Genomic DNA, 15,305 nt, shown 5'->3' on the forward strand with positions numbered 1-15,305 from the left:
ATTACTGCAGGTTTTTTGGGAATATTTCACAAAAATAAATCATTTTCCACAGAGCTTCAAGTAATTACAGTAATTAGGCATATTCTACAGTTAGTCTGCTTATTTCGTAGGTAATGCAGTAACAGATTTTTTATATTTAAAAGTAACTGTGTCGCGCTTTTCCGCTAAAACGTTTGGATTTTGATTTTACATAACTTTAATATATCAGAATAACACAGACCACTGTTTATCGCAATTCAATTAACTTACGAGACCGCAAGCCCAAATATTTGAAATTTTTTAAAAGTTATTTCCTGCAACAACTTTTAATTGGTTGCAATAACTGCTGATTCACTACTAGCTTTTCTCTTGCTAAACTCTAAACTTAATAGCATAATTTTCATATTATAATTTTGTTTATTTAGATTACAATACTTTGAATAGCCAATCAATATTTCGTTTTCAGGGTATAGGTGGAGGAGGTAACTTCTTATTAAATAAATAGTCTCGAGTATAAGATTAACATTTAATTGACCAGAAGTCATCGTTTAGCTTGTAGCAGCTGCATGGCAAGCGCCTCGGCCTCGCTGACAGACAGCGATGCGGAGATATCCTGAACCTTCTTCACCTTGCGCGGCGTCACGCTAGCCTGTGGTATACCCTTGCTCTCCAGCAGTTTTCGCTTTGGTGGCCTGCAATAAGTTAATATATTTTATTTGTAATTTTAGTTTAATTTAATAACTCTGTGAACTAGTAAAACTGAACTAATAAAAATCCCCACCTGTGGAACTTTTGGTCCACTTCAGATTCATCATCATCTTGATCTGATCCTTCAGGGCCACTATCCTCAGGTCCACTATCATCATCAGGTCCACTACCAGATTCATCACTACCATCTTTTTTGCCATAGTGCTTATCAGGGTCTGGAAGCCATGACAGGTCAGGCCCATCAGACTCGGATTGTGACCCAAAGTCATCTTTCTCTCCTTCTTCTTCCTTCTTTTTATTCTTAAGTTTTCGTTTTTGCTCCTTGTGTTTAGCTTTAACTTTTTCTCTAAACCTTATCTTGTCGAACTTATCTTCTTCCTGTAATACTTCTTTTGCTTTTTCTATATCAATACCTCCAACATTCTCATTCAAGAACTGTTTTGCCAGATCTGATTTGACATCTCTCTTTTCATCTTCTATTGCTTCTCCATCATCTGTAAACTTGACTGTTGTATTCACTTTAATCTTTTTCTTTAACAATTTCTTAGCAACTGCTGCCTTTGTGAGAGGTTTTGCTTTTTTCTTTGAAGTAGTTTGTGGTTCTTCAACTGGCTCATCACCTACATCCACATCTGCCCTTTTCACTTGCAAAAAGTCTTCCTCGTCACTATCTGCATCATTGTGAAAGTCAAATTTAACGAGTGCTTCCTTCTTTTTCTGCTTCTTTAGTTTTTTGTCGAGCTCTGGTTTTGGCTCTTCCTCCTCAGTTTGTTCAGAGTCACTGTCAGATTCAGTTTTGGCTTTCAATTTTTCAATGGTATCATTATTTTCACTTTCTTCAGCTTTTTTCTTCTGTGCATATTGATATTTCTTTAAGAATTTTATATAAGGAGGCACTATTAAGCCCAAGGACCTTGCATATGCATCTGTATCTAAAAGTTGGACATTAAATATCTCTTTATTCTTCATCAAGAATACAGACTTCAGATAGCTAACAAAAGCCCTTTGTGCACTCTGTTTGAGCTCAGTACTGTCAGACAGAAGACTTTCTATTTTCCTTTGTGGAGCAACTACTTTTGATGGATCTACCTGAATTTTATTAATAGGTATTTTACTCTTTTGCAGGTCTTCAACTAATTTCTCCTCATGGGGCAGAAGCATCAACAAACCTTCTCCTTTACCAGTAAATCCTCTGGCAGCGGCCAGCTCTGTGAATGTATGTTTCTACATCTTCAGGGCAATCCATTTGGATAACCCAATTTACACGAGGAAGTCAAGTCCTCTAGAAGCTAAATCTGTAGCAAACAGAACAACATTTGATTTCCTACAAAACTCATTGTAGATCCTCTCCTCTTCTCTTGATGCAATGTGCCATAAAGAGCGAGCAAGCTGATGCCGGGCCTCAGTTTACAGAACAGCTCATATGTGTATTTGACTTGTTTACAAGTTGCCATAAACACTATTACCTTTTGTTTCAAATGGTTTTTAATAAAAGACCATAGTATCCCAATCTTTTCATCAATTTCACAAATAATATAACTTTGTTGCAGCAAGTCTGGGGTGACAGTCTCAGCCTGTTCATGTGGAGCTATGTAGGTGGGGAATGACAGGCTGAGGCGGCCAGGTCTTTCACTGATTTAGTTTGTGTGGCAGAGAATAAGAGAGTTTGTCTCTCAGCTGGCAAATTCTCTATGATTGCATTCATTGTTGTCTCAAAGCCCATGTCTAAGCATCTGTCAGCTTCATCTAAAACAAGAATTTGTAAGTGGCTGCAGTCAAACAAAGGATTCTCATCCATGTGCTGCAGAAGACGGCCAGGTGTACAAATCAATATATTGATCTGATCCATTCTTTTCCGTTCAAATTTCAAATTCTGTCCACCAATAATGAGGCCAGCTGAGAAATCATGAAGATGTCCTACTTTTCTCAAAGCCTCGTAGATCTGGTATGCCAGTTCTCTGGTGGGAGATATGACCAAGGCTCCGACTCCGTCCAGTCTAGTCCATTTCTTACAAAATAAATTTTCTAGAATAGGAATCAAGAAGGCCAATGTTTTCCCTGAGCCTGTTTTGGCCGCACCCAAGATATCTTTCCCTTGCAAAGCGTAACCAATAGCTTGTCTCTGTATTTCAGTTGGAGTAACATAATTATTTTCTTTAAGTCCTTTGAGAGTTTTCTGTGACAGTGGGAAGTCTTTAAATGTTTTAATTTCTGCTGGATTTATCTGTAAATTCAAAACAAAAAAAGTCTTTAATTAATAAATATACTTTTATTGAACAGAATTGAGATTCTTTAACTTTGAAATTGGAATAAAGTTCCAAATATGTAATAGAAGTTTGGTTATTAATGGTTTGTTCTCTACACCAATAACTACATTAAGTCCACCATCTGACTTAAGTTTACCAATACATACATGCACACCCTTTGGTCGGACTTTCTAGCTTCTGACTACCCGGAACATCTCACCAGTTTAACATGCTTTCCAAATCACGATCTCGGCACGACGTGATGGTCACCCCAGCACGAGCCAATTGTACTAAGCGTTGCTTAACCTTATGAACGATTGACTCGATGTGTTGTCGGCTGTTACTTAGCCACGACCTTTTCATGACAACAGTTTTTAAATTGAAGGGTCAGTGGGTCGTCTTAGGGAAGTTCAGTTCAAGGAGGTTATACCTGGAAATCCAAAAATAATTTAATAAAACTTCACTTACCTTATCATATTGAGCCTGTAGATATTGTATGGCAGCATCTTCCTCAGCACTCTTTTTCTTCCTAGGTTTGTAAAGCTGCAGCTTCTTTCCTCTGTTTTGCTTCTTCTGCTCTTTTGTATCCTGTTTCATTGTATTTTATTTATTCATAAACACATCTGTAATATAGGCTACATCAGTCAAGCATGCAGCATGTGATTTGACGTAAATACTGACAGTGACAGTTGTCAGTCTCTTATGTCCGATCATCGATATATATGTGTCCGATGCTTATGCTTATGTCAGACGAACTTTTTTCAATAGGCATGAGTTAAGACGTCGTTAAATAAAACGCAATAATCGGTTTTGTGAATCAATCCACAAATTTCTAAAAAAGCTTTTATATAGTATAACAATATCTGTAAACTAATTCTTACGCACGAATATACATGTATAATAAACAGGTGTTGTATCGATAACAAAGCTGAACTGCAGCCCATGCCTAGTCACAGATAAATATATCGACATGACGCAGCGAATAGGAAGCGCACAAACGATTGCGACGCGGTTGTGTAAAGACGCTTCATTTAGAATCGATCAGTTAAATAAATAAATTATTAAACTCGTAAATTTAAAAACTATTGTTGCGTTAACATTAAAAGACTGCGATTCGAAAAATTTGGTAAGTTATGCATTACTTAATATATTTTATAATAATTGAACGTTAGCGGAGTGGCGGAGTGAACCAAGGGTGTCGAAGAACCTCCTTTGTGTTGAATCATCTCACGCCAACTTGAGCGTAGTTTGATCGCGTGTTGTTGTTTATCGATAGGTACCTACCTTGATTTCTTTGTTGCGTAAACAGATTACTTTCCTAAACGATTCCAACACATAAGCAGTAGATAGACTAATAAATTTCTTCCAACTTTTCTCGTAACTAACAACTTAGCAAAATCAAAATCTTAAAAAAAATATATAGCACCTCTAATATAGATTTATAATATCTATTAGTGACGGTACCTTCCTACTTCCTACCTAAGTTGACCCACTGACCCTTCTTTTCTATAAAATGTTTATTATGTAGGTACCCAGTCGGATCTAATTACAAACCTAAAATATACCTACCTCTAACCGATCTTTGTAACCATTCAAGGGTCAGAGGGTCGTCTTAGGCTCAAGTCAAAATTAATTTATTAAAAGGTCTTAATAATAAAATTTATTGATTATAACAAACTCTGCAACTAACAGCGTACGGGAAAAACCAGCACAAAATTTTTTCGCTTTGCCTCGTCACCTAGTCAATATTTACGGTTCCAGTTTCGTTTGAAAACAAAGAACTATCGTTTGGTTAACTGCCCTCACTTCCTCATAGAACGTTGTAAGGCGCGAGTAGCGACATTTGTGTGGGTGTGTAAGTATATCACGCCAGTATTAATATTCCATCATCGTTCGTTACTTAACATCGACCACTTTCCACTTCACTTAGGTACTTTTTTCATGAAAATGACATGTGGGTACCTACCCACATAAAAATAAATTCATTATATTGTAATAGGTACTAAAACTTGATTAGACTATATACTTTTGGTGACTATATCTAAACTGTAAAATTATGATTGGTTCCGTAAACGCTTTGTTATTCATCAATTGATTTCATCGGCTACCTCTTAAATGATTTTTGCTACGAGGTCAACTAGTTTTAACAACATTATGTAGGTAGGTAGGGTCATTTCGCCTGTTGGCGACCATTTAGTGCAGTTGGCAAGTTTGACGGCGATAATAAAAATGCTCCAGCACTCATTTCCATGTCAAATTTGTGTAATGTATTCCTTATATACTCTATTTTAAGATTAACTTTCAGTTGTATTAGAAATATCTTACGTTTTCTATTTAAATCGATAAACCTCAAAATTAGGCGTTTTACCCAGTTTGCGTCCACAAAATCCAATTCGCGTCCACCCATGGTCCAGTTCGCGTCCAGTAGCTTAGAAAAGGAATATAGGGGTGATTTTTTTAAGAATTAATAAAGAAAGATTGTATTAGATCAATTTCTTTATTTAACAATAAACTTAATTATTAAAAGTCACCATTATCATCATTTAAAATTCACTTTAAAAAATAAAAATAATTCTTCTCAACATTGGTTTAAGTAACTTGAAATAAGATTAAACAGTAATTTTTTTTATTAAGATATATACGTGGTTATAATTAAATTATAATTATAATTTAAATATTTAATTATAATTTAATTATAACCACGTATATATATATATATATATATCTTAATAAAAAAATAGAAAAATTATAATTTAATTAGAACCACGTATATATCTTCATAAAAAAAATATAATTTAATTATAACGACGTAATGTACTGTTTAATCTTAATATATTAAGTAATTTCATTTAAGATAAGTTCTTCGGATACAGGAAAAAAGAAGGAAAAGACAACATACACAGAAGAAGACTTAAAGAAAGCATTAAATGATATTCGAGAGAAGAATAAATCGATAAAAAAAATATTCAAAGAATATGCCTTGTCTGATAATTTATTGACTCAACAATTCTTTTAGTTGTATGTTTAGACAAAATTGTTATATTGTTTTGTTAATTTAATATGGCCAAAAACTTACTATAATCAACGCGGGTCTTTCCCTGTGATTTTAGGGTAAAATTAACAGAACTGATTACTGTTTATTTTTCAAGTTGCAAAATTAATTGCCTAATTTTAAGTTACTTAAACCAATGTTGAGAAAAATTATTTTTATTTTTTAAAGTGAATTTTAAATGATGATAATGTTGATTTTAATTTAAAATAACAAAAATTAAAAATTTACTGTTTAATCTTAATATATTAAACAGTACCCATGTTTTAATTATTTTTATAAGCAAGTATTTAACGAAAACAGTGGACGCAATTTGGTTTATTAGTATAGAGGATAGTTTTAGTTCGCGTCCATTGTGGACGCAAAGTGGAAGTTTTGTAAAATTCGATGTAGTAATTCGCGTCCACCTTATTTTATTCGTTAAATATAAAAAACATTTCCAAATTCATAAAAAACATTATACCTTTATTCATCATTAAACTGTAGAAATAGCTATCTATCCTAAAATTCACATAAAACAATATAAAACTTACCATCAAACACGCCGCTGCACACTAATTTTTATCTAAAATTCAACGTGTTTGCGCTTTCTTGTTGAAGAGCCTAGACTAATTATTTTTCTAAAGGATTGGTTGGACGCACAGAACTTTGTCTATCTGTGCGTGCTTATACATTAACGTATTAGCGGTAATAATCTTTCGTTTGATTGGTGTGTTAATTATCTTATTTTCGAAGTTTTTTTAAAGGAGATCGGCAAAATGGACGCGAACTGGGCGATGGTCGCGAACAGGCGAAATGACCCTACCTACTTATTAATGTACCTGAATAATAATATATGTATATGCAAGGTGCTTATAAAGAATAATGCTAATGCGATAAGGAGTTTCCCGCGCAGTTATTACCACCACCAAGCTGTAACACAAGTGTAACGTTTGTCCGTGTGCAACAGCGTAACGATGAAGAGTATAGCGGTGCTGCTGTGCGTGGTGGGCGCGGCGTGCGCGGTGTCGCTGCTGGACCTGGTGCGCGAGGAGTGGAGCGCCTTCAAGCTGGAGCACAGCAAGCGCTACGACAGCGAGGTGGAGGACAAGTTCCGCATGAAGATCTACCTGGAGAACAAGCACCGCATCGCCAAGCACAATCAGCGCTTCGAGCAGGGCGCCGTCAGCTACAAGCTGCGCCCCAACAAGTACGCCGACATGCTCAGCCACGAGTTCGTGCACGTCATGAACGGCTTCAACAAGACCCTCAAGTGAGTATCACCTGCCTGCTTATTGCCTATGGCCTGTCTCTCGTCTGTGTGCTCATAATGTAAGCTGTTGGACGTTATTTCCATTTGAATCGTATGGAATCGTTATCCTCTTTTTTACCTCGTACCTACATTATAATATAACGATGTTTTTGTTACTCTTCTTGAATAATAATAAGTGTAGGTTTTGCCATAGTTTTTGCGGTTCCACTGCTAAATCCGGAAAGAGAATTATCTATAAGGTAATTTTCGAAATCTAACATTGTTTTGTTTTGTTTAACGTTCTATATTATGACTCAGCCCGATCACATTATCATTGGATTAATATTGATTTATCGGGTAACGAATAAATTATAATAAGTAGGTATTTGCTGCGCACTTGACAAGCAAGCAAGGCACAAGCAAGTTCATTGTTTTGTAAAGCATCTCGGATTACAGCTGATTGCGTTGTTGGAATAGTTTCCTTTATAGGTCATACAGCAATGATAGCGATGTCGATGATAAACAAACGTAGAGGGTCGCGCGGCTCGACCGTGTCAATGTCATTGTTCCACGAGCTGGGGCCCGATTCTCCTTTCGATTGACGTTCGACTCGATTCGACTGAGATCCAATCCCGACTCGATTACGATTGAAGCGTATGTGGCATTCCGCTATTTTTTCTTTGAAATAAACGTTTTTATCCTTTTCTGTCATTCAATAATGAATCATTTTGTCTGCAAATGATTTACGATTGCAAAATGATTGTACAGCAAACTACCGTATAGACCAAAATCATCAAAATAGCAGACCAATCGCACACCAATCAAATGTCAATCGAATACGATTGGTCTTTTATTAGTAGCAGACTGCCCGATATGGTTAAAACTGCTATTACGATCATATTGCGATTCGATTTCTATTCGATTTTGACATTATTAACTTAGGAGAATCGGGGCCCTGCTCGCACGATTCCGCAATATCAACAAAACTACCATATCTTATGTACAGAAACACCTTCGAATAGCCGGTTTTGTTGTGCTTAGTCCCTTGTTAATTCTGTTTTTTTTTTTTTTGTTAAAAGAAATCTATGTGTAATGAATCGGAGCCTAAGCAGCTTTCTCCAACTAGTCTAGTTTACTTCATTTCCAGTATTTTCTGTGTCAAGCTCATCATGGTAGGGCCGATTTCTTTTATAGACGTTGTACAGTTATTCCGAAACAAACGTTAATTGTAATGAAGTGTAAATTGGCGGCGGGTAAGCCTGGTGTCCTGTAATACAGGATTAAACCTACATCAGACACCAGTCTCTATGTTTAAAGCAATTTGTAACTACCAAATCCATGTACCTATTATAAATAGTAATTGAAATACGTCATTGGTAATTGATTGATTGTTGTACGTTCAGGCACCCGAAGGCCGTGCACGGCAAGGGTCGCGAGTCCCGGCCCGCCACGTTCATCGCGCCGGCGCACGTCACCTACCCCGACCACGTGGACTGGCGCAAGAAGGGCGCCGTCACCGAGGTCAAGGACCAGGGCAAGTGCGGCTCCTGCTGGGCCTTCAGTACGGTAAGTCATATCTGTACTACTGGAATATCCTCATCATCATTGTACTACAAATCCTCGAAAATCTCTTCTGACACCAAAGCAAGTACTTAGTTGGAATTAGGTCAGTTTTGTCGCTATTTGACCGCACAATGGTGCTACAAATGTAGCGGGCCCCGTCCTAGTTCGGATACTTAAAAATGGGTCACTCACTGAATAAAGAGAGACTAGTTCTAGCATGCAACAACAGTGTGTGTCTTACCTGTAGAATGTAGCTACCCGACTATAAACTCAATACAATAATAAAACAACGCCAATAAGTTTTTTCTACAGTATTTAATTCTTTGGTCATTGTAATCGCCGTCGTACATTTTCAATACCCAAAAGCAATTTAATCAATAGTTATGAACAGCACGATATAAACTGTTTAGTTCCACGACGTGTTTGTGAACATTCTAGCCATTTTCCTTATGATTATTAGCATGTATACCTAATTTCCTACCTACCTAGCTTCTTTGTTATGTTCAAAAACAAAACAAAATTTATCGCCTGGCTGAATACATCAATTAACTAATATATCTACATAAATATAATGATGATAATGAATTAGAATTTACCAAACATTAGGAGCTTTGTTTGTATAAGTATTAAACATGTTGTCTCAGCATTTATATTGGCTGTGTGGGTATATCATCACTAAGCACTTTGTGGTGTACATCATGCTCATAGCGTAAAGAGACTCCATAGACCTGCAGCCTGCATGGACCATAGACATGGTATGAATTGCTTGCTAATCAATTAATGTTCTAAAGCTGCTGATTTTATTTGTTTCCTTTGAAAAACAATCTTTCAGTGTTAGATAGCTCATTTATCGAGAAAGGCTATAGGCTACTTTTTATCTGGGGTCGAGAGGTCCCACGGGATGTGGGTGAAACCGCTGGCAGAAGTTGGTTGGTATTACTAGGTACCTACTTATATGCTATATTACTTGAGGCTTTGTTTATATTAAACAAAACCTACACAATAGTCTTTTTGTTATCCGTGTTTTCTACACACGTTTTCATTATCATCACAGAACGCCAAACAAATGTAGATATAGATTACAAACTTCAGCTCATATCATTATTAGTTTATAATATAACATACTGAATATACATAAGTAGATAATAATAACATTATCTAATTGATAGTGCCGAGTGCGTCAGTCATGTGATGCGACTAACATCTGTGTCGGACGTCCATCGACCCAGTACCAATAGGTACAGACGTATCAAGTGTCATGCATACGCCCCCAAGTTATAATAGCAACGTGATAACTGTTATGTAGCAACCGCAGCCCCGCACACTGGGTGTAATAAGAAACTGGTACATAACACCAACTAAAGGTAGCCCGATAACTGGGATAAAAAAAAAGTTTGAAAAGGCTATTGAGATGATCTCTTTGCAGATACATTTTCCCCTTGCTCTGTTACATCTAAGAAGATCGTGAAAAAAAAAATATGCCTGCCGAAGTCGCATTCACGTGTTTTGCTTAATCTTATTATGTGTCCATTGTTTCAGTCAGAATACCTAATTAGATTTTATTGTACCAGTAACAGTGTTTCAGTATGACGCATTTTCTTAGTGACACCGTGACCCAAGTGACCGACATCACAATGAATTTAATTATTGTCAAACAATGAACTAACTATATTTACAGTTTATTGATATACTTTGCATTAGTTTCGGGTAAATGTGACAAATGCTTCTATTTAAGTAAGTACATACAATGTGTAATGTTTTGTTCAGCGTTAGTGAGTGACTCGGTCGTGATGATGACACATCGATTGATACCTAGCTAATTACCCATACCACATTGTGTACCTATACGTATATACATAGCTATAGTGTAAAAGGTTGCTTTTATCACATTGTTTAAAAATATTACATTCCCTACTTACTTCGCTGTAAATAAATACTAAGTACTGTATTTATTTAGGCAAGTGTTTATTTGTTTGTGTCAATTCAAATACAATTTCGAAGAAACTATGTAGATTTATTCACATTTGACATTCTTTATCTTGAACATTATGTTTAATGGCTAACTGGGGCCCGATTCTCCTAATTTTACTTAAGAGGACGAATTGGAATTTTTGGCGCCAAGGATGTCAATTTTTCTCAGTAAATACAAAACGGATCAAAATACAACTTGGTTACCTGAAAGTTCATGATATAAGCCTTATTTTGTTAGTTGTAGAAACATGATTAGGTAACTTTTATAACAGAGAAAAATATATCAAACATACCTCTTTTTAAAAAGAGATTCACATATTATGGGCAAACGGGACCGATTTAAGCCTCTTAACTTTTTTAGTAGTTGAGTATATACATACTTTAAAATGGTAGTAGGAATTTTATTAAATTATCATTTCTAAATATTAAAATTACAAAACCATTTTGTCGCTTACGACTTTTAGTTATAAGCTAGCGCGCGTATTGTTATCCTCGCCCCGCTCAGACGCTCCGACCCCTTTTGGCGCCTTAGATGCGCGTGCCGGTTATGGAATTATTGTTGACCACTTCCTCGCCTTAAGCAACATACGATTCACATTCGACTGCGATCCAGTCCCGACTCGATTATGATTGAAGCGTATGTGGCATTCCGCTGTTTTTTCTTTGAAATAAACGTTTTTATCCTTTTCTATCATTCAATAATGAATAATTTTGTCTGCAAATGATTTACGATTGCAATATGATTGTAGAGCAAACTACCGTATAGACCAAAATCACCAAAATAGCAGACCAATCGCAAACCAATCGAATGTCGTTGGAATACGACTGGTCTTATATTAGCAGAATGCCCGATATGGTTAAAACTGCTATTGCGATCATATTGCGATTCGATTTTGACATCATTAACTTAGGAGAATCGGGCCCCAGTTCTAGGAAGTCCGTTTTGAAAAAGAGGTAAATACTTACTTCAGCTGCAGCACGATAATAATATCTATGCTGCAGCGTGCTACCATGACGTCAGAGCAGGGCAAAGAGTACCTAGCTAGCTATCTGTGGTGGGTTGTTATTAGTTAATTATTAATATTTTGTTATTTTCCACAAGGAAGTTTAAATACAAACTTTGCCTCATTACTGAGTGAATAGCTAAAAATAAATTTTGCTCACTGTTTTTAAACAGTAAAACCTACATTGTTTGAACCACTGAAGTGAAAGTTATGCGTACCTATGTCTTCCCTCGACTCGCACTTCGCAGCTCGCTCAAGATTCCACTCTGGAATCACTCGCTATGCTAGTGATTCAACAGAACCCTTCGATTGATCGTGATTCAACATCTGTACCTACTCGCAGCAAACAACAAGTTTGCTCACTTGTGGTAATAACACAAATAACTATTGATGGAAGCATGCGAGCTTGAAGTTATAATAGAGGTTCTGCTGAAGGCACTCGTGGGGCACTTGTCGGAGGCGTGCAACACTGTAAGCTACAACTATTCATGGCATGTAAAGCTATTTATCTCATTCCACCGCATTGTCACCACATTGAATGGAGTTGTTTATTGCTAAACCTTTATCACAATAGGAACCTTTACTGATCAACGTTTCCTCTATTTGAGACATAATTATCTGTCCCATAGATATCCTCTGTTGTTGTAATGACGCTAATTGACCGTGAATGTGGTGCACAGACTGGCGCGCTCGAGGGCCAGCACTTCCGCAAGACCGGGTACCTGGTGTCGCTGTCGGAGCAGAACCTGATCGACTGCTCGGCCGCGTACGGCAACAACGGCTGCAACGGCGGCCTCATGGACAACGCCTTCAAGTACATCAAGGACAACGGCGGCATCGACACCGAGAAGGCCTACCCCTATGAGGGCGTCGATGACAAGTGCAGGTGAGAGACGCCTATCTTCATCATCCTCACGCCCTTCCATAGTTTTCTTTCCGACGTCATCTACAAGTACCTAACATTATTTCTCATAAACTCTATCCGGCTATCCGCGATTATGTTCAAGACCTTCCATAATCATTTTCATTCCTCATCGTAAGCCAAACCGGTTTGAACATAACTTCTTAGGTTCTTCTTCACTTTCAAAGCACCTATTCACTTACAACAATATTCCGTAGCCGTGGGTAGTTTTGCTAAATGATGTGGTTGCAGGTACAACGCGAAGAACTCCGGCGCGGACGACGTCGGCTTCGTGGACATCCCTCAGGGTGACGAGGAGAAGCTGATGCAGGCCGTGGCCACCGTGGGGCCCGTGTCCGTCGCCATCGACGCCTCGCAGGAGAGCTTCCAGTTCTACTCCGACGGCGTCTACTACGACGAGAACTGCTCCTCCACAGACCTCGACCACGGAGTACGTATCACTGCTAGCTCTTACTGTATCCCACAGCCTTGATAACGGTGTCATGTTCACATGTGTCCCGAGCACGAAACTTGCAATATCATCGTACAGAAATTGCTCTGTCCCAGATATGTAAATAGGTCAAATTGTGCCTATCGTGTTATAAAAACAGAAAGAGTAAGTACGGTCAAGTTAGTGTTATAATCTCTAGATGATAAACACACAAAGTCAAAGGTCTCGCTCATGCTTGGAAATGGAAGGCATGAAATGGCCGACATTTTTAGCATTGTGATTGTCCGAAATACCGCAAATGATAAACTTACAAGTTGACCTGGCGATATAAATATCTGCATAAAACTTAACAATAGTGCTGTGTTGTAGATATAGGCAATGAAGTAGAACTGTAAGAAACTTATAAGAATGTAACTGTAATGTGATGTGTTGTCCAGGTGATGGTGGTGGGGTACGGCACGGACGAGCAGGGCGGCGACTACTGGCTGGTGAAGAACTCGTGGGGCCGCACGTGGGGCGACCTCGGCTACATCAAGATGGCGCGCAACAAGAACAACCACTGCGGCATCGCCTCCAGCGCCTCCTACCCGCTCGTGTAGTGTGCCGGCCTCCGCCGTGCACGCGCCATCCGCTCCTATACCGAACTGATCTTTTGATACTACCAACCTTCCCAATGTACACATTGCCTAAAAATTGTGTTCAATTTCAATATAAACAGTGGGTATCGGTGAGAAAGATGGCAACACAGCAGTGACACAGCGCCTGTCACTGCGGACTGTCGACACATTCCGGAATACGCGTGTCACTAGAGATAAGTTACGCTAGAGTTAAGTTTATGAACATATAGTAAGTTAGAGCGTGGAGCAACACTTGTGATATTAAAGTTATCTTGCGTCATTGTAAAGTTGTTGAGCTAAATACAAAACATATTTTTATTACATGCATTGTTTTATTTCTCTATACTGCACTTATTTTCAGCATAATTAATGTTACCGTGAGATGACGGTCAAAATGGCCAATTTGAAAAAAAAAAAACATTTTTTTTTTTAATATGATGATGATGTCCTCTTAGCTGATGGTCGTTCACGGCGGCTGTTCTCATCGGCATAAGGAGATTATATAGCCAGCTGCACTGCGCAGGACATAATATAATAATTATGTTATATTGCACAAGCATTTTAACCGACTTCCCAAAAAGGAGGAGGAACAGTGGCGTAGCTTGCCTTGTCGGGGCCCCGTATAAAAAATTGTTTGGAGGCCCTTATATGGCACTTTTTTTATAACCTCTTCCCTTTTCTGTTAACTTTTTCTTTTCTCAGCGCCGCTGGGATAATCTATTTTCCTTTCACTCATTTAATGCACATTTATATAAAGCGCGTAAATAAACAGTGCACTGCACTCCGTGCGGTGGCGGCGTAGCATCGGGTGGCACCCGCGGCGGACTAACTATTGAGCACCCAATAATCATGGATTAAAATTGTAAATAAAAGTACTTAAAAATCGTGTAGAAATCATTCGTAGTGGTTTTTGCTAGGTTTAATTTAACGTAAAGAAACCGGAAACGGGTCATTGCAAACTTATAAAGAGCTATTTTTGAAATTTGGGATATAAAAAACCCAAACATGTTTTATAAAAACCGGCCAAGTGCGAGTCGGACTCGCGCATGAAGGGTTCCGTAGGTACCATTATTTATAAAACGGACAAAAAAATCATGCTTGTTGTATGGGAGCCCCCCAAAATATTTATTTAATTCTAGTTTTCAGTATTTGTTGTTATAGCGGCAACAGAAATACATCATCTGTGAAAATATCAGCTCTCTAACTATACCCTAAAAATCAGTGTGAAATTTTTAAGTTTTGAGAAAAAAATAATTTAATAAAATATTCCATAAATAGTCCCATGAACGATGTTTTCGTAACAGCGCCTAAACAATCTTTAAAGCATTTTTTCATATGAAGGTGTGAAAAGAAATTAGAGAGTATGCCATATTATTTTAACATTTTTATCTTTTTTTGAGATTCGTCACATTGTTATAGGATGGGGCAATTTTGTATGGATTGCGATCCGTCTCTTTGAATAGCATGCAGTGACTGGTAGTGAACCTAGGCTTTGCAGATTAGAATGGCACCCTCAGTGACTTGTCCTTCTGCCCGTGCCATCCTGGTCGTGCAGATATGTCGACCGAGATGGCACCCCGAGACG

At 37.8% G+C, this 15,305-nt stretch overlaps 2 protein-coding genes and 1 long non-coding RNA gene across 3 annotated transcripts; 1 reads left to right on the forward strand and 2 right to left on the reverse strand.

Annotated features, from left to right (window-relative positions):
* Window positions 1-491: 491 nt before the first annotated feature.
* On the reverse strand, window positions 492-3,616 carry LOC110372458 (probable ATP-dependent RNA helicase DDX10). Its single transcript, XM_021329200.3, is given in 7 exon segments — window positions 492-671; window positions 761-1,885; window positions 1,887-1,959; window positions 1,962-2,039; window positions 2,042-2,308; window positions 2,311-2,911; window positions 3,402-3,616. Coding segments are annotated over 7 exon segments (2,424 nt in total). The 5' UTR covers window positions 3,531-3,616; the 3' UTR covers window positions 492-520.
* A 282-nt stretch (window positions 3,617-3,898) lies between these two features.
* On the forward strand, window positions 3,899-14,041 carry LOC110372465 (cathepsin L). Its single transcript, XM_021329213.3, has 6 exons — window positions 3,899-4,059; window positions 6,932-7,234; window positions 8,617-8,779; window positions 12,432-12,637; window positions 12,905-13,103; window positions 13,541-14,041. Exons 2-6 carry the CDS (start codon window positions 6,939-6,941, stop codon window positions 13,700-13,702), a joined length of 1,026 nt encoding a protein of 341 aa, XP_021184888.1. The 5' UTR covers window positions 3,899-4,059; window positions 6,932-6,938; the 3' UTR covers window positions 13,703-14,041.
* Window positions 10,224-12,432, reverse strand: LOC135117116 (uncharacterized). Its single transcript, XR_010276656.1, has 2 exons — window positions 11,323-12,432; window positions 10,224-10,864 (listed from the first exon to the last, which is right to left on the reverse strand). It is a non-coding gene; the product is annotated as an uncharacterized LOC135117116 (long non-coding RNA).
* Window positions 14,042-15,305: the final 1,264 nt, after the last annotated feature.

The sequence above is a fragment of the Helicoverpa armigera genome, chromosome 7 (assembly GCF_030705265.1).
Source record: "Helicoverpa armigera isolate CAAS_96S chromosome 7, ASM3070526v1, whole genome shotgun sequence".
Classification (NCBI taxonomy): Eukaryota; Metazoa; Arthropoda; class Insecta; order Lepidoptera; family Noctuidae; genus Helicoverpa; species Helicoverpa armigera.